This window comes from Coregonus lavaretus, assembly GCF_964263955.1.
Source record: "Coregonus lavaretus genome assembly, chromosome: 1".
In the NCBI taxonomy this organism is placed as follows: domain Eukaryota; kingdom Metazoa; phylum Chordata; class Actinopteri; order Salmoniformes; family Salmonidae; genus Coregonus; species Coregonus lavaretus.
The window spans coordinates 67,634,432-67,659,245 of record NC_139988.1 but is presented as its reverse complement, the minus strand read 5'-3'; the positions used below and the strand labels follow the sequence as shown (position 1 = coordinate 67,659,245).

Here is a 24,814-nt window from a genome sequence, read left to right as displayed (position 1 = left end):
TGAGCTTCCCCCGGCTTCCTCTACAGTCCACAGGCAATCCCTCAGGTCTTACGGATCATTCCATCTTCATGGACGGGGGTGTTCTCCAGCAGCACAACACGGTGACTCCAAACATCAGCGCTTCTTTCCCTCCCAAGCTTCTTCACCACCCATCAGATAGACCGACCCACTGCCCCCCCTCCAGCCAGGACTTCAACCCCTGCCACTCCCAGTCCTTCTCCTCCGTCTGCATCGAGTCGGCCCTGCTCCCCGACCTGGCCACCCCCTCCGACTCGGACTCAGACTGGGAATGCGATCTCATGTCCCGCCTCGGCCCCCCTGCCGCCGCCTCCGCCCCTTCCACCCTTTCCCTCCCGCACCCAGAGGGGAGCCACCACCAGCAGCTGGACTTGGAGCTGCTACAGAGACCTTGCAGCACCTGGACGCTGCACGACACCAGCTATGAGTCGCGTCTGTGCTCTGTGTTGCAGCAGCCCCTCACCCCGCCACCAGACCCCTCTCTAGCGTTCTCCAGGACTGTGATGCAAAGTCTAGAAGTGACTCAGCACTGACTCAGTGATGACGGGAGGAGGGTTGGTTACTTAACCCATCGGAAGTCCCAATACATTAACTTTTTGACCTACGTGGTTTTACATATGAACTCGTCAAACAAAGTGAACAGACATCACAACAAACAACAAACATCACAACTAAATAACATTGACGTTGAAGCTCGTATTTGTCAGGCATCTACCCAAAAATCTGCAGATTATTCATTATGTATTACTGCAGAATGCCGCAATTACATCCTTATAACACTGACTTACGAGGACCTGATGAGGATCCTATGGCCTTCTGTTTCTGGGCCCATCCCTGATCCTTTAATACTTAAAGCACCCAGGCCATATTTTGTCTCATGCAGACGTTTGTCTTTCAGCAGCAATCTCCGGGAACAAGCAACGGTATTGAGAATGTAATGAGTCTCTGCAGGAGGGGGCATTACTCAATTAGTTTAAGTGCTGTATCTGGATCGGTTCCCAGTAGCGCCCGGTGTTGATGATCAGACCGGGCTAAAGAGTTAAGTGAGTGAAGGACTCGACAGGACTCTGCAGCCCCGGCCAGAAACTCTGATTAATCCTGAAAGGGCTTCTTTGAAGGAGATCCAACGAAATGGACTGGATGGGTGAAAGGGATATGGGGGCTTGCCATAGTGCACTCACTACTGATGGGATCTCCACCATATATATTCCTTTGACAACCGTTTGAAAAGTATTCTGGGCCGATATAGACTTCCAGACAGTTGAGGTGTGCTTTTTTCAGAGTTAAAAAGTTGCGACAAAATGTCCCAGAAACGACTGATAAGTGAAATGGATGTTTGCAACATTTTCTGGCTGATTGTGTTAGTATTTCCAAGTGTCTTTGTCCAAGTGCGAACTGATTCCAGCTGAGTATTTAGTTTTTTTTCTTCACTAATTATGTTGAAAATGACGTTATCTCAAACTGAAGAATGGTTTTCAAAAATGTGCTTTAGTTTTGCAGCTTCCAGCCTTTCACAATGTGAATGCATAATGTCTCATGTTGGTTTTAAGTTAAAATAGATATATTTGCTTTAGTATACTTTTAGACTTGTTTTGCTTTGCTCATGTGAGTGACTAGGTTCAAACCATATGTCACTGGGTCAAACCCGGGTCTCCTGGGTGCCACAACACAGTTCGTCTGCTGAGCTAGCTTCGGGAGATAACTAGTCTTTTGATACGCAGAAGACCCAGGTTTGAAACGAGTTAGTAACATTGGTGCTGTGAGTCACCCAATGCTGTGGGTCTCTGCGAGGAGGTCATAAGGGGTTGAAATGTAACAGGTTGTTCAATTAATCATATTATGATTAACCTTGCCTGAAACTTGAAGACTTGCGTTAGCTTTCCGAGGTAATAGCTTGGAGGCTTTATCTTGGATATGGCCAACAGTTCTCATTTTCGACTGTATGGCGGTATTTGATGGTGTTTTTTGTTTCTGAATAATAAAAGTTCAAATATGTTCTATGATGGGAGTGACCCTAGGATGGCAACAAATGAATTCTATGTGGTGTTAATAGGCTTTCTCCATTCTGTTTGTTTTATACTCAACCAAGCTAGGACCGAACTGACAGCGATGTAGTCCAATTTGTAGAACTAATTTATGTAGCACTGTATCAACATATCATTAGAGACGGTATTGTGAAAATCCATATCGGTATACCTGGAAATACTATCACCCAGCCCCACTTTAGCTCAATGGGCTTACACAGTCTTGTGTGCAGGAGACAAGGATTCTAACCCAGTCACACACAATAAGTACACTTCATGATCGAGAGGGTTACAACATATCATGTGATTGACTGTGCTTCCTAAGCGCAATATTAATTGATAAAGTAGACTATATACAGTGGGGAGAACAAGTATTTGATACACTGCCGATTTTGCAGGTTTTCCTACTTACAAAGCATGTAGAGGTCTGTCATTTTTTATCATAGGTACACTTCAACTGTGAGAGACGGAATCTAAAACAAAACTCCAGAAAATCACATTGTATGATTTTTAAGTAATTAATTTGCATTTTATTGCATGACATAAGTATTTGATCACCTACCAACCAGTAAGAATTCCGGCCCTCACAGACCTGTTAGTTTTTCTTTAAGAAGCCCTCCTGTTCTCCACTCATTACCTGTATTAACTGCACCTGTTTGAACTCGTTACCTGTATAAAAGACACCTGTCCACACACTCAATCAAACAGACTCCAACCTCTCCACAATGGCCAAGACCAGAGAGCTGTGTAAGGACATCAGGGATACAATTGTAGACCTGCACAAGGCTGGGATGGGCTACAGGACAATAGGCAAGCAGCTTGGTGAGAAGGCAACAACTGTTGGCGCAATTATTAGAAAATGGAAGAAGTTCAAGATGACGGTCAATCACCCTCGGTCTGGGGATCCATGCAAGATCTCACCTCGTGGGGCATCAATGATCATGAGGAAGGTGAGGGATCAGCCCAGAACTACACGGCAGGACCTGGTCAATGACCTGAAGAGAGCTGGGACCACAGTCTCAAAGGAAACCATTAGTAACACACTACGTCGTCATGGATTAAAATCCTGCAGCGCACGCAAGGTCCCCCCTGCTCAAGCCAGCGCATGTCCAGGCCCGTCTGAAGTTTGCCAATGACCATCTGGATGATTCAGAGGAGGAATGGGAGAAGGTCATGTGGTCTGATGAGACAGAAATAGAGCTTTTTGGTCTAAACTCCACTCGCCGTGTTTGGAGGAAGAAGAAGGATGAGTACAACCCCAAGAACACCATCCCAACCGTGAAGCATGGAGGTGGAAACATCATTATTTGGGGATGCTTTTCTGCAAAGGGGACAGGACGACTGCACCGTATTGAGGGGAGGATGGATGGGGCCATGTATCACGAGATCTTGGCCAACAACCTCCTTCCCTCAGTAAGAGCATTGAAGATGGGTCGTGGCTGGGTCTTCCAGCATGACAACGACCTGAAACACACAGCCAGGGCAACTAAGGAGTGGCTCCATAAGAAGCATCTCAAGGTCCTGGAGTGGCCTAGCCAGTCTCTAGACCTGAACCCAATAGAAAATCTTTGGAGGGAGCTGAAAGTCTGTATTGCCCAGCGACAGCCCCGAAACCTGAAGGATCTGGAGAAGGTCTGTATGGAGGAGTGGGCTAAAATCCCTGCTGCAGTGTGTGCAAACCTGGTCAAGACCTACAGGAAACGTATGATCTCTGTAATTGCAAACAAAGTTTTCTGTACCAAATATTAAGTTATGCTTTTCTGATGTATCAAATACTTATGTCATGCAAATTAATTACTTATAAATCATACAATGTGATTTTCTGGATTTTTGTTTTAGATTCCGTCTCTCACAGTTGAAGGCTACTACCTATGATACAAATTACAGACCTCTACATGCTTTGTAAGTAGGAAAACCTGCAAAATCGGCAGTGTATCAAATACTTGTTCTCCCCACTGTAAATTAGTTTCTAGTATTGTGCTCTATCTATTGCAGGTATTTATGCTGACTGTGGGTTTGTAGGGCAAAGGAGAAGGACTCTGGGGAGACGGATCTAAGTGCTGAGAGTAGACTCAGCTTGGTGAAGGGCAGCGACGGGTCGGTCGATGCATCCTTTTTAGCTCACCACTATGTCAACCCCTCATACAGTTGACGCAGACAAATCTGATACCTAACCTTCTTGTCTAATTCCATTATTAGGATGAAGCATGTTTAAATGTGTGTAGGGGTGAGCACTTTACTGCATTGATGTGAATTTCCATTTATTTCGAAAATGAGTTAATCTTGTCAGATTTTTATAGCTGGATTGTTTTGAGAGGGGTGGGGTTGGGGTAAGTATGCTAACTGCAAATAGGGTTGAGGCCATCGTTTTTCGTTTTTTTTTGTACACTATGATAGTATGTTGTAGGGATATGTGTATGTACCTCAGCCTCTCATCTGGCTATGCTGCCACTGTTACCATGTATTGTCTGCCTACACAGGTATCCCTATATGCAATTTAGGGATCTGTCCCATTTCAGCACCAGGCCGCTGTTCAATGCTACCCGGTCTCTATGGGGCTCGAAACATTTCCACACCATGCCTGCTGTCCATAAGTGCTGCCCAGTGTCTATGGGGCTCGGACCATTTCAGCACATGGCGCTGTACGCCAATGCATAGATCGGGTGTCAAACTGCACTCACACCTATATGACTTTCCTCACTACTATGATACTTAAGGTGTGCTGGATACAGCTGCCTGACATTAATGTTGGCACTGAATCTACAGTTTGCGTTTTCCGAAAAAGAGACCGCTGCCACCTGACAGGAATGCGCAAATGTAGGCTAGATGAGGGAGGGAGCACTGAGTCCCACGTGTTCTAGTCAAAGCGGATTCGACGCCCCTCGCTTGCAATCGCTCCAGTTCAATGTTTCCAGCAACTCCGAGCCAAGGAAGACTGATCACATTTAACAGCGCAGCGTCACTCCCAATAGGTACCTGTATTAGCCTATAGTCTACCCCGGCTTTGCCAGTCGTGATACACATTTTATCCATAATTTATGACGTTTTTTCTAGCCTTTTATTGGAGGATGAATAACATTGTCAGAATATATTTTTCTAGATAGAGAACCCGTTCTTGGTCGAGATGTGGGTACATCGTTAAAGGGGTCCCCCGCGGCTCTCTGTAATTGTCACCTGCAGTTGATCCACCAATAGTTTTTTTTGTTTTTGTTTATTCAACGGTGTTGCTCCATGCAAATCTCGGGGACTATGTGAGCATCATGCTGGCGGTGCGATGCCTGGTGTTCGCTGCAGTGAGTGCGCGGTTTGCCGTGACAGGTAAGAGACTGGGGGGGTTAAAGCCGCGCTTTCTTCCCGCAAATGTAACCCTTCCCGTTATACTTAGGCCTATAACTTTCCCTTCATTATTAACGGGTTATTTTGAGCTATTCCGAGCTATTTAAGTCCCATTTTGCAGCTTCTCCCTGTCATGAGAGCGACGCGGTTCGATTTGCTTCATCAACAATTACCCCGGTATCGCGCGCCTGCCGCCTTCGAGATGGAGTCCGAGCTGTGCTCCAAGGTTCTGTAGTGGCAGCCTACGCAGTAAATCACGTTCATGGGAGACTGCAGCAGGCATCCACAACACCACCATCACAATAGTCCATCCCGGCGATAACAGCGTGCCAATCGCTGGTTGTCGCCCGCTGTCCGTGCACTGACATTTCATCATTCACGATAACAAAAGCCCTATTGATTGATCACCCTGCCTCTCGTCCCCTTTCTCTGGCTGCCTGCCTTATCTGCCCGGTTGAAGGCTGGAGCAGCTCGGTGAGCGATAGAGAAGCAGGAGAGACGTGGGAATGGCAGCCCGCGGAGGAGCAGGGGGGCCGGGGACCTGCTGTGGAGGAAGTCACTCAGCCCAAGCGGCTCCTGCAACAGATCGACTCGGAGGGAGAGCTGGTTCACCGCCATCTGGACACTCGAGTCAAGAACTACACCGAGGGAGCACAGGTGAGTCCCGTATTTTGCCTCCAGGTGACAATAGAGAACACAATTTCCCTGTTTTTTTTTCTCCAGTCATTATCAATATCTGCACAGACAGGTAGGCTACAGAACTAGCAATGGCAAGCTACTTCCAATCAGGCCTAATGGACATTACTGAAAGCTGGTCCCCTGTAGCTCAGTTGGTAGAGTATGGCGCTTGCAACGCCAGGGTTGTGGGTTCGTTTCCCACGGGGGGCCAGTATGAAAATGTATGCACTCACTAACTGTAAGTCGCTCTGGATAAGAGCGTCTGCTAAATGACTAAAATGTAATGTGGTCACTGTCAGATCCAGCTTGTTGGGTGCTTAAATGTCCCATTAATCTCCTGTGTCCCTGTTTTGACTACACATGAAGAAAAAATATATTGGACATATGAGATGTGAGTGTTCCTGCCCACTCTCCACCAAATCCCACTAATGTAGCTGAAGGTCAACTCTTCTTTAAATTCATAGAAAAAGCAATTATCTCTATAGCCTCACCACCTGTAAAATCCCAAATTAACCCCTTAGGTACAGCTTTATGGCCTAGCTTTACAACCTATTTATGACGCCATTTGGGATGAATAGGGATGGGTGATTCTCATAAAACCAGTTTTAACCATTGCAGTAGCAAATGGAGTTAGAAAATCATGATGCATCTGCAACAATGAACTATAATTCTGAAGACTAAGATGCCTAGTTTGTGGCACAATGTCTTATTTTAAATAATTTGTACATTTTCTCCAGAATGTTTTTCTTTTTCACCCCAAATGCTCATTATCGAAATGCGTCCAGATTGAATTCTCGGGTCATTTCATACAATTTTACTTTAGAAAAACCTAATTTATATGAGTGAAACACAAAATATGTTAATGTTGTTTGTCCAGAAATCATAGAAATGGTATACTAGTTGCAGTTTACATTTACATTAACGTGATAATATTTATTACGTAAAGACAGTGTCTGTGGACATGTTTCTCATTATCGTAACACTTTTTCAAGTTGATGTAAAAACTCCCCCCAAAAATGTAATAAAGTTGTATTCCCCCATGATGCATCATCTAGAGGAGTAGTCCTTAGATGAGCTCAAGTTCATTTCATTTCTTCACTTATATGCCTTCAGAATGAGGATCTTATTCTCAAACACCCCCTTTTCGACACTTGACCTTCTCCTTACCGAAATGACTAAAAAGCTCAAATTGGGAATAACTACGGGAACCATTACCTTACCAACATGGAGGCGTGAATGGGCTTTAGTGATGTGGTCAATTGTTTGCTGACTCATAATGGCTGTCTCCTATTACTTGCAGATTGAACTAAAGGCCTCTCATTACCGAAACACACATTTCTCATTACCGCATAATCTTTAAGTCCGTTTCAGTAATGGGAGCCTTAATTTTGTTAATGGTAATAAGACAATTCTAATGTATAGTCAATGGGTGTGCTGTGCTGGTAACTTTAATTATTTACTAGGACCACTGCTTACACCTATTGTATAGATATTTTGTAAAACATCAGTATGGGTTGTCAAGAAATATGTGTTTGTATAAACCCCATTTAATTTATTTAAAGCCACAATCTGGAGTTTGTGTTTCAGCAAAGAGCAACCCCGCCACGTAAAGGAGGATATCCCCCATTTTGACACGTGTACCTGTTTTAGCACTTACCTATACTGTTGTTTGACAGTTTTTGGTCCATATCCCACATATTTAGATACTTTATAGGCATATCATGTTATACCATTTGCCCATACGATCCCATTAAATGTAGAAATACATCTCAAATACCTTAGAATCACACATATCCACATCCTAATGCACCAATATTGGTGGTAAAGACCTTGGAGAAATTACTTTTTCTAAAAAAGTTGCTTTTGACATTTGAAAATGCATGCATGTAATTACAGAACTTATGCAACAAAAAAAAGGGGGGGATGTTTTGGTCAATTGCATTAAGATCAGTGATTTTAGTATTATGCAAGTCATTTGGGATTAACAAATGACACAATTTGATGTATTAGGTTACTGAATCTCTAATAGGCCTCAGTGCAAACTATGCAACATTCATTACAGAAACATGGATTCTCATCTCCGAAACCTGCTTATTACCATAATGCACCAATATTTAGGAAACATGTGGAAATATAAAATGTATACTTCAGTAATTTTGGCTTAATATTTTGTTATTTTATCCAAGTATGTGTACATAAATAACATGTACAGTGCATTTGGAAAGTATTCAGATCCCTTCACTTTTCCACAAATTTTTTTTTTTTAATCCTCAGCAATACTACACACTACCCCATAATGTCAAAGCAAAAACAGGTAGTAAAATATTTTTGCAAATGTATTTTTAAAAAACGGAAATACCTTATTTACATAAGTATTCAGACCCTTTGCTTTGAGACTCGAAATTGAGCTCAGGTGCATCCTGTTTCCATTGGTCATCCTTGAGATGTCCACTTGTGGTAAATTCAATTGATAGGACATGATTTGGAAAGGCACACACCTGTCTATATAAGGTCCCACCGTTGACAGTGCATGTCAGAGCAAAAACCAAGCCATGAGGTCAAAGGAATTGTCCGTAGAGCTCCGAGACAGGATTGCGTCGAGGCACAGATCTGGGGAAGGGTGCCAAAAAATGTCTGCAGCATTGAAGGTCTCCAAGAACACAGTGACCTCCATCATTCTTAAATGGAAGACGTTTGGAACCACCAAGACTCCATCATCTCTGCAGCACTCCACCAATTAGGCCTTTATGGTAGAGTGGCCAGACGGAAGCCACTCTTCAGTAAAAGGCACATGACAGCCCGCTTGGAGTTTGCCAAAAGGCACCTAAAGTACTCTCAGACCATGAGAAACAAGATTCTCTGGTCTGATGAAACTAAGATTGAATCTTTGGCCTGAATGCCAAGCGTCACATCTGGAGGAAACCTGGCACCATCCCTAAGGTGAAGCATGGTGGTGGCAGAATCATGCTGTGGGGATGTTTTTCAGCAGCAGGGACTGGGAGACTAGTCAGGATCGAGGGAAAGATTTAACGGAGCAAAAGTACAGAGAGATCCTTGATGAAAACCTGCTCCAGAGCGCTCAGGACCTCCGACTGGGGCGAAGGTTCACCTTCCAACAAGACAACGACCCTAAGCACACAGCCAAGACAACGCAGGAGTGGCTTTGGGACAAGTCTCTGAATGTCCTTGAGTGGCCCAGCCAGAGCCTGGACTTGAACCCGATCTAACATCTCTGGAGAGACCTGAAAACAGCTGTGCAGCGACACTCCCCATCCAACCTAACAGAGCTTGAGAGGATCTGCAGAGAAAATGGGATAAACTCCCCAAATACAGGTGTGCCAAGCTTGTAGCGTCATACCCAAGAAGACTTGAGGCAGTAATCGCTGCCAAAGATGCTTCAACAAAGTACTGAGTAAAGGGTCTGAATACTTATGTAAATGTGATATTTCAGTTTTTTAGTTTTTATACATTTGCAAAAAATAAATAAACTGCTTTGTCATTATGGGGTATTGTGTGTAGATTGATGAGGGAAAAAATCTATTTCATCCATTTTAGAGTAAGGGTGTAACGTAACAATGTGGAAAAAGTCAAGGGGTTTGTATACTTTCTCAATGCACTGTACAGTTGAAGTCGGAAGTTTACACACACTTAGATTGGAGTCATTAACTTGTTTTTCAACCAATCCACAAATTTCTTGTTAACAAACTATGGTTTTGGCAAGTCAGTTAGTACATCTACTTTGTGCATGACACAAGTAATTTTTCCAACAATTGTTTACAGACCGATTATTTCACTTATAATTCACTGTATCACAATTCCAGTGGGTCAGAAGTTTACATACACTAAGTTGACTGTGCCTTTAAACTGCTTGGAAAATTCCAGAAAATGATGTCATGGCTTTAGAAGCTTCTGATAGGCTAATTGACATCATTTGAGTCAATTGGAGGTGTACCTGTGGATGTATTTCAAGGCCTACCTTCAAACTCAGTGCCTCTTTGCTTGACATCATGGGAAAATCAAAAGAAATCAGCCAAGACGTCAGAAAAACAATTGTAGACCTCCACAAGTGTGGTTCATCCTTGGGAGCAATTTCCAAACGCCTAAAAGTAGCACGTTCATCTGTACAAACAATAGTACGCAAGTATAAACACCATGGGACCACGCAGCCGTCATACCGCTCAGGAAGGAGACGCCTTCTATCTCCTGGAGATGAACGTACTTTGGTGCGAAAAGTGCAAATCAAACCCAGAACAACAGCAAAGGACCTTGTGAAGATGCTGGAGGAAACAGGTACAAAAGTATCTATATCCACAGTAAAACAAGTCCTATATCGACATAACCTGAAAGGCCGTTCAGCAAGGAACAAGCCACTGCTCCAAAACCGCCATTAAAAAAGCCACACTACGGTTTGCAACTGCACATGGGGACAAAGATTTTACTTTTTGGAGAAATGTCCTCCGGTCTGATGAAACAAAAATAGAACTGTTTGGCCATAATGACCATCGTTATGTTTGGAGGAAAAAGGGGAACGCTTGCAAGCCGAAGAACACCATCCCAACCGTGAAGCACGAGGGTGGCAGCATCATGCTGTGGGGGTGCTTTGCTGCAGGAGGGATTGGTGCACTTAACAAAATAGATGGCATCATGAGGAAGGAAAATTATGTGGATATATTGAAGCAACATCTCAAGACATCAGTCAGGAAGTTAAAGCTTGGTCGCAAATGGGTCTTCCAAATGGACAATGATCCCAAGCATACTTCCAAAGTTGTGGCAAAAGGGCTTAAGGACAACAAAGTCAAGGTATTGGAGTCGCCATCACAAAGCCCTGACCTCAATCCTATAGAAAATGTGTGGGCAGAACTGAAAAGGCGTGTGCGAGCAAGGAGGCCTAGAAACATAACTCAGTTACACCAGCTCTGTCAGGAGGAATGGGACAAAATTCACCCAACTTATTGTGGGAAGCTTGTGGAAGGCTACCCAAAACATTTGACCCAAGTTAAACAATTTTAAAGACAATGCTACCAAATACTAATTAAGTGTATGTAAACTTCTGACCCACTGGGAATGTGAAGAAATAAATAAAAGCTGAAATAAATAATTCTCTCTATTATTATTCTGACATTTCACATTCTTAAAATAAAGTGGTGATCCTAACTGACCTAAGACAGGGAATTTTTACTAGGATTAAATGTCAGGAATTATGAAAAACTGAGTTTAAATGTATTTGGCTAAGGTGTATGTAAACCTCTGACTTCAACTGTATATACAAGTAATTATGACAACAACAAAAAAAGATTCAGAAAAGACTGTGTTAATGAGATAAATTACCAAATTTAATTTGTTTTCAGTGTTATGTTTAACTCAGGCCTTTTCATTAGGTGAGCAATGTACATTTTTTTTATTAGAAATTGATTTGTTTATCATTTTTTGGGACTTCGAAAACTGTTGCGGTATTGAGAATTTTTGCATTGGTAGTTGTAGAAATTGTGGTAAAATGCATAATATCTGATCAATAAACATAACAATAATTATGAAATAGATAATTGCATATCCTAGTCTTAGTGGTCCAAGAAGAATTATGGTGGGAAATGTTTTTTTGTGTGGTTTTGTTCTTGTTCCTTTTTTTGTCAAGTGTCAGTTTCTTTAGAATCACCCCCGGGAACTAGGTGCCATTTGGGATGCAGAACATGGCGCTGCAGTGGAGATAAAGCCTCTTAATAGTTAAATCTTTTCAGCAGTAGAATGCAGGCATTGTTCTGCGGACTTCCAGTGTGTGCTGAAATGTCATATAGGGTAGGTTATTTACAGTTATGGAGAGAATAAATGTTGCTTTAAAGAAGGGAGCAATGTTTTTGACAATGTGGCTTCCTCTTAAATGCAAAATTGAGAAAATATGATATATAATAAATGAAAGATGTTTCAGAGAACAATTGTTTTCTTCTTCTCTAAATGAAATGAGATGAAATAATCACATTTCTATGCTAACTTGGTCTTGGACCTCCTTCATTAGTCAATGCCAGGCAGAATAATTCTCTCATCAATGATTAAAATCCCATTTGGTGTAGAAGAGGGAGACGAAATGGACAGATTATCTTATAGGAGGAAAGATGGTAGTCTAATAGTGTGTCACAGTGCTGGACCACGACTGATGAGACTCGTATTAATAGTTTAACCTGGCCCCAGATCTGCTTGTGCTGTGTAGTTGGCAAGATGGCACAAACAGATCTGGGACCAGGCTATTCGGCTACTATATAGAATAGCTAGTAAAGAAGCCACTCTAGGTGGAGACTTGTGTCTTGTGTGACATAATGCTAGTCAGGCTAGCCTTTAATGCCACTTGAGGTGTATAATAATAATAAGCCAATTCAAGGTCAATGGCTTGATATGGTATTGTCAGGTGTTCCCATCTTTATGTCTTGGATGGGTACAAAGTACAAGATGCTTTTAACGTTACTCTGTGCTTTGGTTGGTAGATCTGGGTCTGTTGCCATTTGAAAGCTTGATTTGATGTTTCTCACCCCTGGTTTAAACCGAGGGAGGTGGCATAGTACCCCTTTCGATGCCCCAAAAAGTGATTTTTTTCAGAAGTTCTGACCATGAGTTGTCACTGGCCAGGCCTTCATTGTAAATAATAATTTGTTCTTAATTGACTCATCTGGTTAAATAAAGCTTAAAATGTATATATAATTGCCCATAATTGTGCCCCGACTGAATTTCAACACTGACTAGAACTGAGCTGACATTGACCCTAACTGCCCCAGCCTGCTTGGTCAAAAGGTCATAGCTGTAGTCATGACCTCTCATGAAAGGAAATTAGATTACCTTTTGGGTAATTTCAGTGTCAATCATTCGAATTCTAGTCAGTTTTGGACATCGATAGCTAGTACCCCTGTCCACACACTCTTTCCATGGTGCTGATTCATCAGACCCCCCCCCCCCCCCCGATACCCCATGGCAGCCACCCGTGGAGCTCCCTCCCTCTCCTGCCTGTCCGCCTGCGCCCCTATCACCTTTCTACACCTCCACCTGGTCTCTCCCATTACCCGCGCTATCAATACCATCTGCCAATCACTCAGCGAGGCCGGGCGATTGACCGTTTGAGGCAACCTTGAGTGCCCTCCGCCACTGGCTGTGTAACCCAGACGACCTTCCTGAAACTCTGCCTTTCGAGTGTTTCTGTGTGAAGCCCGCTTTTACCTCAGTCAAATTGCTGATCTACAATCCCTTCCCCCCCCTTTCCATTTAATCATTTTCAATATTATCTTGTAGGCAAAACTGATCCTAGATCAGCACTCCCTACTAAAACTATTTTATAATTCTGCTCACCAAGGCCTTTAAGAGCAGGGCTGGATAAAGTATGCACACCCTGTAGCTGGTACAGTATTTGGAATAACTTATGCCCATTCCCTAGAAGTTAATGTAAAATAGGAATGATAATTGGGTAACATGCTAAATGTCTTTTTAAATCTCCTCCTACCGTTTCATTCCTTACCCAGATAAAAAGCAACTGTCTTTTTTAAATTGTACAGAGTGGAGTAGGGGCCTGAGGGCACACGCTTATTCGTGTGTTGTGAAATCTGTTATGAATGTATTGTAATGTTTTTAATAATAAATACAAATACAGAGAAGACTGTTAAGGTCAGATATAGTACAACCAAACGACTCGCTGGAGTTGTTAGACAGAAAGTCTTTGTCAGCACCTCTACAGCCGTTAAGATTCAGGTTGCAAGGCTCTCGACTCAGTGGACTGTCACAAACTGGTTTGAGATACAGCCTGTCTTAATAAGGCTGTCTAGGTTTGGCAGTGCTCCACCGCCGCTGTAAATCAAACGTATTTCTAATGCCTCGTATTTCTAACGCCTTCCACCAGGCAGGCACACACACACACTCAAACACACTCACTAGCAGCAGCCTCCCGCACAGTAGGTCCTTAGCCCCGGCCACCGTGGTGGAGAAAGGGGCTAACTGCTAGACCAGGGCTCGCCAACAGGTCGGTCGATTTATGACAGTTTGTGGTGGAACACTTGAAAATTGCATGTACTTTCAGAATTGCCAATGTTCCACCACAAACTGTCATAAATTGCACAAGTATCAGACACTGCAAGCTCCCAAGCTACTACCTGATCAACGCAACATTGACAGTATCCCACCCCTAGTAAGCCACTATTTGCTTAAAAACACAATATCTGCCAGTTCATTTCCAGCAATATTGCCCCTGTCTGTCTGTGTTTTGTGCGCGTTTGTCTATCACTCCGTGTGTAGCCAGCCAGTTGATGTGATAACGGTCTTGTGGGTTGACAGAAATACTTTCCCCAAAACCTTGTCAATTAAATGTTAACTGCAAAGTAGGCTTGCCTGCCAGAAGTACATCATGAGTATCATTTGTATCTATTATGAGTTATTTGCAAACTTTGCCATGAGATGAGCAGCAGTAGTACAGAACCATCTCTAGAACCGCACATTAGATTGCACATTCCTCACTCGCTAGATGCGCGATTAAAGGGCCAGATGCGCAATTGAAGGGGAATTACACTCAAAAATGTTTTATTGTTTTTGTTTTGGAAGAAAACGAAGGTCTTCTGATGTAATTTAAACAATGACATGGACTCAGAACATTCAATGTCGTTGTTTCTCTATCAACAATTGTAATGTTGAGAGTGAAAAAATAATACTTCTAAAACCAGGAAAATAACTAAGGAAACATAATTGGGGAAAATATAAAACATAATTTGGGAGAAAAAAATCACAGATTTTATATGGCACCACTTAGTTGTTTATTAACCATTATTTTACCAGGTATATTGACAGAAAACAGTGCACTACTTTCTCTTGTACACTAAGGACCCAGGAAAGGGTTGCAGGGGAGATGAGAAGAATGTGCCTATTTGAGTAGCTCGCGACATGTTTCATTTTATAAAGTAGCTCTCATGCTAGAAAAGGTTGGAGACCCCTGTGCTAGACAGTGGTAATGGGGATTGATAGGTAAAGCCTTCCGCACCTCTCTGATTCAGAGGGGTTGGGTTAAATGCGGAAGACACATTTCAGTTGATTGCGTTCAGTTGTACAACTGACTAGGTATCCCCCTTTCCCTTTACCTGGAACGGGGTTGGGAGTTGGGACATCGATCTTTATCTGACGGTGTTATTGTGGCTTTGATGGTACTCTCATTCATTTATTCCTTTTTATTTTTTTGCTATCCGTCTGTCTTTCTCACTGTTTTGCTCTCTTTCTTTCTCTTTCTTTCTTTCGTGCTCTCTCGCTCTCTCTCAACCCTCCACAGAGGTAAATTTTTGCGAAAAAAAAACGATAAGGTATTGAATAATTTATTTAAGACAATTTAATGACTTGTTGCATGACAGATTCTGCATCTTGTCATGTAATGGAATGTGAATGAGTGATGATTATTGAGAAACTATTCACACCCCTTGACCTTTTCTACATTTTGTTGTTACAGACGGAATTTAAAATGGATAAAATTGTTATTTCTTGTCACTGGCCTACACATAATGTGAAAGTGGAATTATATTTTTCGAAATGTTTACAAATTAATTAAAAATGAAAAGATGAAATGTCTTGAGTCAATAAGTATTCAACACCTTGTTATGGCAAGCCTAAATAAAAAAAATCTGCTTAAGTCGCATAATAAGTTGCATGGACGACTCTGTGTGCAATAATAGTGTTTAACATGATTTTTGAATGATTACCTCATCTCGGTACCCCACACATACAATTACAGTGGGGAAAAAAAGTATTTAGTCAGCCACCAATTGTGCAAGTTCTCCCACTTAAAAAGATGAGAGAGGCCTGTAATTTTCATCATAGGTACACGTCAACTATGACAGACAAATTGAGGAAAAAAAATCCAGAAAATCCCATTGTAGGATTTTTAATGAATTTATTTGCAAATTATGGTGGAAAATAAGTATTTGGTCACCTACAAACAAGCAAGATTTCTGGCTCTCACAGACCTGTAACTTCTTCTTTCAGAGGCTCCTCTGTCCTCCACCCGTTACCTGTATTAATGGCACCTGTTTGAACTTGTTATCAGTATAAAATACACCTGTCCACAACCTCAAACAGTCACACTCCAAACTTCACAATGGCCAAGACCAAAGAGCTGTCAAAGGACACCAAAAACAAAATTGTAGACCTGCACCAGGCTGGGAAGACTGAATCTGCAATAGGTAAGCAGCTTGGTTTGAAGAAATCAACTGTGGGAGCAATTATTAGGAAATGGAAGACGTACAAGACCACTGATAATCTCCCTCGATCTGGGGCTCCATGCAAGATCTCACCCCGTGGGGTCAAAATGATCACAAGAACGGTGAGCAAAAATCCCAGAACCACACGGGGGGACCTAGTGAATGACCTGCAGAGAGCTGGGACCAAAGTAACAAAGCCTACCATCAGTAACACACTACGCCGCCAGGGACTCAAATCCTGCAGTGCGAGACGTGTCCCCCTGCTTAAGCCAGTACATGTCCAGGCCCGTCTGAAGTGCATTTGGATGATCCAGAAGAGGATTGGGAGAATGTCATATGGTCAGATGAAACCAAAATATAACTTTTTGGTAAAAACTCAACTCGTCATGTTTGGAGGACAAAGAATGCTGAGTTGCATCCAAAGAACACCATACCTACTGTGAAGCATGGGGTTGGAAACATCATGCTTTGGGGCTGTTTTTCTGCAAAGGGACCAGGACGACTGATCCGTGTAAAGGAAAGAATGAATGGGGCCATGTATCGTGAGATTTTGAGTGAAACCCTCCTTCCATCAGCAAGGGCATTGAAGATGAAACGTGGCTGGGTCTTTCAGCATGACAATGATCCCAAACACACCGCCCGGGCAACGAAGGAGTGGCTTCGTAAGAAGCATTTCAAGGTCCTGGAGTGGCCTAGCCAGTCTCCAGATCTCAACCCCATAGAAAATCTTTGGAGGGAGTTGAAAGTCTGTGTTGCCCAGCGACAGCCCCAAAACATCACTGCTCTAGAGGAGATCTGCATGGAGGAATGGGCCAAAATAGCAGCAACAGTGTGTGAAAACCTTGTGAAGACTTACAGAAAACGTTTGACCTGTGTCATTGCCAACAAAGGGTATATAACAAAGTATTGAGAAACTTTTGTTATTGACCAAATACTTATTTTCCACCACCTTATGCCAATAAATTCATTAAAAATCCTACAACGTGATTTTCTGGATTTTTTTTTCTCATTTTGTCTGTCATAGTTGACGTGTACCTATGATGAAAATTACAGGCCTCTCTCATCTTTTTAAGTGGGAGAACTTGCACAATTGGTGGCTGACTAAATACTTTTTTTCCCCACTGTATCTGTAAGGTCCCTCAGTCGAGCAGTGAATTTCAAACACAGATTCATCCACAAAGACCAGGGATGTTTTCCAATGCCTCGCAAATAAGGGTAAAAATAAGAAAAGCAGACATTGAATATCTCTTTGAGCATGTTGAAGTTATTAACTACACTTTGGATGGTGTATCAATACACCCAGTCACTACAAAGATACAGGCGTCCTTCCTAACTCAGTTGCCGGAGAGGAAGGAAACCGCTCAGGGATTTCACCATGAGGCCAATGGTGACTTTAAAACAGTTACAGAGTTTAATGGCTGTCATAGGAGGAAACTGAGGATGGATCAACATTGTAGTTACTCCACAATACTAACCTAATTGACAGAGTGAAAAGAAGGAAGCCTGTACAGAATACAAATATTCCAAAACATGCATTCTGTTTGCAATAAGGCACTAAAGTAATACTGCAAAAAAAATTGGCGAAGCAGTTCACTTTTTGTCCTGAATACAAAGTGTTATGTTTGAAGCAAATCCAATACAGCACATTGCTGAGTACCACTCTCCATATTTTCAAGCATAGTGGTGGCTGCATCATGTTGTGGGAATGCTTGTAATCGATAAAGACTGGGGAGTTTTTCAGGTTAAAAAAAACAACTGAATGGAGTTGAGCACAGGCAAAATCCTAGAGGAAAACCTCGTTCAGTCTGCTTTCCAACAGAAACTGGGAGATGAATTCCCCGTTCAGCAGTACAATAACCTTAAACACAAGGCCAAATCTACACTGGAGTTGCTGACCAAGAAGACAGTGAATGTTCCTGAGTGGCTGAGTTACAGTTTTGACTCAAATCTGGTTGAAAATCTATGGCAAGACCTGAAAAATGGTTGTCTAGCAATGAAAAACAACCAATTTGACAGAGCTTGAAGAGTGTTTTTAAGAGAAATGGGAAAATGTTGCACAATCCAGGTGTGGCAAGCTCTTAGACTTACCCTGATAGACTCACAGCTGTAATCGCTGCCAAAGGTGATTCTAACATGCATTGACTCAGGGGGTTGAATATTTATGTAATCAAGATATATTAGTGTTTTATTTTTCCATGTATTTTTTTTAAACACATTTTTGCATTACAGTATTTTGTGTAGATTGTTGACAATAAAATTAACCCCACTTTGTAACACAGCAAAATGTGGAAAAAGTCAAGGGGTGTGAATACTTTCTGAAGGCACTGTACCTTTTTAATAACCTTGGCCAGCCTTGCCTCAGTCCTGTCCTTACACCCTAAGTGTACCTGTATTTTCTCCAGTGGTGTAAAGTACTTAAGTAAAAATACTTTAAAGTACTACTTAAGTAGTTTTTTTGTGTATCTGTACTTTACTTTACTATGTACAGTGGGGGGAAAAAGTATTTAGTCAGCCACCAATTGTGCAAGTTCTCCCACTTAAAAAGATGAGAGAGGCCTGTAATTTTCATCATAGGTACACGTCAACTATGACAGACAAATTGAGAAAAAAATTCCAGAAAATCACATTTGTAGGATTTTTAATGAATTTATTTGCAAATGATGGTGGAAAATAAGTATTTGGTCACCTACAAACAAGCAAGATTTCTGGCTCTCACAGACCTGTAACTTCTTCTTTAAGAGGCTCCTCTGTCCTCCACTTGTTCCCTGTATCAATAGCACCTGTTTGAACTTGTTATCAGTATAAAAGACACCTGTCCACAATCTCAAACAGTCACACTCCAAACTCCACTATGGCCAAGACCAAAGAGCTGTCAAAGGACACCAGAAACAAAATTGTAGACCTGCACCAGGCTGGGAAGACTGAATCTGCAATAGGTAAGCAGCTTGGTTTGAAGAAATCAACTGTGGGAGCAATTATTAGGAAATGGAAGACATACAAGACCACTGATAATCTCCCTCGATCTGGGGCTCCACGCAAGATCTCACCCCGTGGGGTCAAAATGATCACAAGAACGGTGAGCAAAAATCCCAGAACCACACGGGGGGACCTAGTGAATGACCTGCAGAGAGCTGGGACCAAAGTAACAAAGCCTACCATCAGTAACACACTACGCCGCCAGGGACTCAAATCCTGCAGTGCGAGACGTGTCCCCCTGCTTAAGCCAGTACATGTCCAGGCCCGTCTGAAGTTTGCTAGAGTGCATTTGGATGATCCAGAAGAGGATTGGGAGAATGTCATATGGTCAGATGAAACCAAAATATAACTTTTTGGTAACTCAACTCGTTGTGTTTGGAGGACAAAGAATGCTGAGTTGCATCCAAAGAACACCAGACCTACTGTGAAGCATGGGGTTGGAAACATCATGCTTTGGGGCTGTTTTTCTGCAAAGGGACCAGGACGACTGATCCGTGTAAAGGAAAGAATGAATGGGGCCATGTATCGTGAGATTTTGAGTGAAAACCTCATTCCATCAGCAAGGGCATTGAAGATGAAACGTGGCTGGGTCTTTCAGCATGACAATGATCCCAAACACACCGCCTGGGCAACGAAGGAGTGGCTTCGTAAGAAGCATTTCAAGGTCCTGGAGTGGCCTAGCCAGTCTCCAGATCTCAACCCCATAGAAAATCTTTGGAGGGAGTTGAAAGTCCGTGTTGCCCAGTGACAGCCCCAAAACATCACTGCTCTAGAGGAGATCTGCATGGAGGAATGGGCCAAAATACCAGCAACAGTGTGTGAAAACCTTGTGAAGACTTACAGAAAACGTTTGACCTGTGTCATTGCCAACAAAGGGTATCTAACAAAGTATTGAGAAACTTTTGTTATTGACCAAATACTTATTTTCCAAAAAGTTATATTTTGGTTTCATCTGACCATATGACATTCTCCCAATCTTCTGGATCATCCAAATGCACTTCAGACGGGCCTGGACATGTACTGGCTTAAGCAGGGGGACACGTCTCGCACTGCAGGATTTGAGTCCCTGGCGGCATAGTGTGTTACTGATGGTTGGCTTTGTTACTTTGGTCCCAGCTCTCTGCAGGTCATTCACTAGGTCCCCCCGTGTGGTTCTGGGATTTTTGCTCACCGTTCTTGTGATCATTTTGACCCCACGGGGTGAGATCTTGCGTGGAGCCCCAGATCGAGGGAGATTATCAGTGGTCTTGTACGTCTTCCATTTCCTAATAATTGCTCCCACAGTTGATTTCTTCAAACCAAGCTGCTTACCTATTGCAGATTCAGTCTTCCCAGCCTGGTGCAGGTCTACAATTTTGTTTTTGGTGTCCTTTGACAGCTCTTTGGTCTTGGCCATTGTGAAGTTTGGAGTGTGACTGTTTGAGGTTGTGGACAGGTGTATTTTATACTGATAACAAGTTCAAACAGGTGCCATTAATACAGGTAACGGGTGGAGGACAGAGGAGCCTCTGAAAGAAGAAGTTACAGGTCTGTGAGAGCCAGAAATCTTGCTTGTTTGTAGGTGACCAAATACTTATTTTCCACCATAATTTGCAAATAAATTCATTAAAAATCCTACAATGGGATTTTCTGGATTTTTTTTCCTCAATTTGTCTGTCATAGTTGACGTGTACCTATGATGAAAATTACAGGCCTCTCTCATCTTTTTAAGTGGGAGAACTTGCACAATTGGTGGCTGACTAAATACTTTTTTTCCCCACTGTATGTGTTTGCCAACTTTTACTTTTACTTCAGTACATTCCTAAAGAAAATAATGTACTTTTTACTCCATACATTTTCCCTGACACCCAAAAGTACTCATTACATTTTGACTAGAAAATGGTCCAATTGACGCACTTATCAAGAGAACATCCCTGGTAATCTCTACTGTCTCTGATCTGGCGGAATCACTAAACACAAATGCTTCGCTTGTAAATTATGTCTGAGTTGGAGTGTGCCCCTGGCTATCCGTAATAAAAAATAAAAATAATAATGGTGCCGTCTGGTTTGTATATTTGAGCAATTCCATTTACTTTTGATACTTTAAGTATATTTAAAACCAAATACTTTTAGACTTTTACTCAAGTAGTATTTTACTGGGTGACTTTCACTTTTACTTGAGTCATTTTCTATTAAGATATATTTTACTGAAGTATGACAATTGAGTACTTTTTCCACCACTGATTTTCTCTCTCTGGTGCTCTCACTTTCTCTCTCTCTCACTCACTCACACACACTCACACACAGTCTCTATCTCCCTCTCTAACTTTTCTCCCTCCCTCTCTCTCTCTCAGCCTGTCCATCTAGCCCAGAGCAGTTTCCTGGTGGAGGCCTTTGGCAAATCTTTCATCCTGGACTTGGAGCTGAACCAGTGAGTTGACGCACTGCTCTGACCATCACCAGCATTCTATACAATACAGGGTTGTGTTCAATTGAGCTTTCTATTCAGGACATTTTTATTCAATTCATGAATAAAAAATGGCCCAATGTTGCCTATGTGGATTCTGTTGAATTTTAATTTACTTCCGAAATTGGCTGAATTAAAAACGGAATTTACCCCAACCCTGATACAATTCATCAAGGGTTTCTTCACTAGAATGGAATGTCTAAAACATTGTAGATGATGGTAACAATTTGATGCTCGTAGACTAAAGTTAAATCACAACATATACTTGCATTCTCCTCCTCCTCCTCACCAACACATTGGACACATTATTCTAATGGGTTTTGTTTATGTAGCACTCTTTGCTAGCTCTCAAAGCATTTTACATGGCATAGAGGTAACTGGCCCCATCCATCCACCAACACTTTTCTACTCAATGCCTCCATCAATCCAATTTGGATTTGTATGGTGCTTTTCACAAATGCGTTTTGTATGCGATTGTCTCTTGTAATGATTATGCCTGAATGGGAAATGTCATTGCTCGCTCTCGCGCTCTCTCTCTTTTTCCCCAGCAATCTCCTGTCTTCGGATTATGTGGAGCGGCACTTTGACGACAAAGGGAGACCGTCTCAGAATATGGTGAACTTGTTTTCATCCATCCGTCAATCCATTCACTAGGGTATAGATATGAAGGTTGGCTCATGAGTGTCTAGTATGATCATCAAACGCAACACCTAAAGCATTCAAAGATGACTTTATAGTGGCTTTTAAAGTATGCTGTAACACACCATGACAAAGATGAAGATGCAGTAATATTGATGTGCTGCTCATTGGCAAGCACTTTAGACATTCTTCACACTGATGGTCATTATAATGCTGTATGATCCTTGAGTAAAAAGTGACCAGAAATGATGAAGCACTATGACGCTGTACATTATAAGTGATTATGATGATACTTATAATGCATTAGGAGTATTGGTATATGGAATGATGAGCCTATACAAGTCTTTATGTGCATCTATAACTATGCTTATACTGTGTCATTACTCCAGTATGTGTGTGTCAGAGGACTTCTTCTTTGGAGGACTGAGAGGTGTCTTGTTCCTGCAGGCATGAATAGCCAGTACTGCGGTGCGGAAGTTTAATGAAATTGGAGAGATGCAATTACGCCGGTCGTTTTGCAAGGTCAACATCTAACCCCTTTTTAAGGTGCCCTAGACGGACTTAACCGAAAACTATTCACGGCTAGATAGTGCAAGGTCATGTACTTGTTTAGTTCTTATTTGATCTAATCTTAATTTAGTCTCTCCATTTGTCTTGTCGTTTTGTCCTTGAGTGTGATGGTAAATAAAAACAGTTTGAGAAACACTTGAGTAGCTTTCTGCCATCTTGGAATTGGCACTTTCCTCTCCTATTTTGGCCACCTCTCTCCCTTAGCTGAGACCTGGTAGCAGTACTTGATAGGGCTGTAACAAAACAGGGCTGTTTTACTCTAGTTTGTCAGTACCAATTAGCATCCTTCATTCTCATTGGCTGTGTCCTTGGATAAGTGGGGCATCTCATTCAACTCCCTCCTTAATGGGGTGTCTTCTCCTCTCATCTGTTCATTAGCAAATAAGTGGTTCTGCAAAATCAGCAGTGCTGCTGAGTTGCCCATTCAGATATTAGCTACATTTCCACACTTTTTGATCGTGCAATGGCAAGCGCAGCCCAGGCGCTAGAACAAGAGGAGTGCCAGGGGTCACTTTTAAAATCTGCTGGGTGTAAATGAGTGAGTGTGTTTCTATTGAGTGTGTCCTCCGCAGTGTCCCTCTCCCCCCAGGGTGCCAGACTGCGACTATTTGACTTGGCTGTGAGAGTAAACATTTGAATTGGTCGTATTGGTGTGAGCTGCACCTTCTACATGGTCACCTCACTCAAACCATCCATTTTGGGGGCTGCTAAAACCATGATTGGTCAAACAGTAAAGTGCATTATCCTCATGATTCCTGTATTGTAAGTGTCTGCCCTGCCGCTGTGCCTGTTTTGGTGGGCCTGCTGATGTGATTAGCGAGCCACTCTCCTCTCCGGGAGAAAGAAATGCGATCTGATTGGATAACATTTCAAAATGCAATTGCATTTTACCTACAAACAATACCATGTTTGTAGGTATAATATTTATTTCTCAATATTGAGCTCAGTAGCAACTATTTTACAAACAAGATATATGATATGGCTTTGAGATACATTTACATTTTTGATTAGGACATTACATTTACTGTTAGATTTATACATGGATACTAGCAGCGATCTGGCTAATGTGTTTTGAGTTTCCACTTCCTCAAGTGGTGAATTAGTCCCAAATGAATTAGCCTATGATAATAGTGTACAAGAAAATATAAATAACAATCTGAAGACCTATTCCGACAGTAAAATATATCAATGGCCTATTTGTCAACCCAAAATTCATGACAATCACTGGATTAGGTTGCACATCAAAATATTAAATCATATTGAAATATGCATTCCTGCATGTTAGATGAAACCACTTATTTCTTGACTAGCATCTCAGTAGTCTATTATACTTGAATGACCCCCCCCTCCCCCCTCCCCCCTCCATCCTGCCTCTCCTCTGAAAGTGTGTGTGTGTGTGTGTGTGTGGATGTGTCTGGCCTCTCCTCCTCTGAAAGGACACTCAATCCACCTCCTTCGCTAATGGCCACAGCAGAGTGTGAGCCAATCTGATTTCCTCCACTTACCCTTGTAATCCTGCCCTTTATTTATTTATCTATTTATTTATCTATTTATTTATCTCAGTCCCGTGCTAAGTGCTCTGACTGGGCTTCCTCCCTAATTGGTGTGAATGGCCCCATTGTCTCACCCACTAAAGACACAGGAGAAATTAAGCTAACGCCAAGCTAGAGTTTATTATGGCAACTCATTCTAAACCACTACAGTTGACTAATGAAGAGAGCCAAGTTTCATTATGGTTAGCTCATGCTAAACTGCTACAGGAGAGGAATGAAGCTAAGCTAACGTTCATTATGGCTAGCTCATGGTAAACCGCTACCAAATATACTTTTAACTAAGCCAAGATGAGACAAATGGGCTTTTTACAATGGAAACCACAGAAGGACAGTTCTCAGGACAAGGAAGGACATGGGCAGAGCCAAGCAAGA

General features: G+C 42.2%; 1 protein-coding gene across 1 annotated transcript in view; it reads left to right on the top strand.

Moving 5' to 3' along the window:
- Window positions 1–5,302: 5,302 nt before the first annotated feature.
- The window catches only part of adam11 (ADAM metallopeptidase domain 11), a gene marked incomplete at its 5' end in the record, with an annotated part of 45,182 nt that continues 25,670 nt past the window's right edge, over window positions 5,303–24,814 (top strand). Inside the window, 4 exons of the mRNA XM_084159275.1 lie at window positions 5,303–5,360; window positions 5,839–6,035; window positions 21,568–21,644; window positions 22,229–22,295. Of these exons, the coding sequence (XP_084015401.1) occupies window positions 5,303–5,360; window positions 5,839–6,035; window positions 21,568–21,644; window positions 22,229–22,295 (399 nt within the window). The remainder of the gene's footprint in view (window positions 5,361–5,838; window positions 6,036–21,567; window positions 21,645–22,228; window positions 22,296–24,814) is intronic.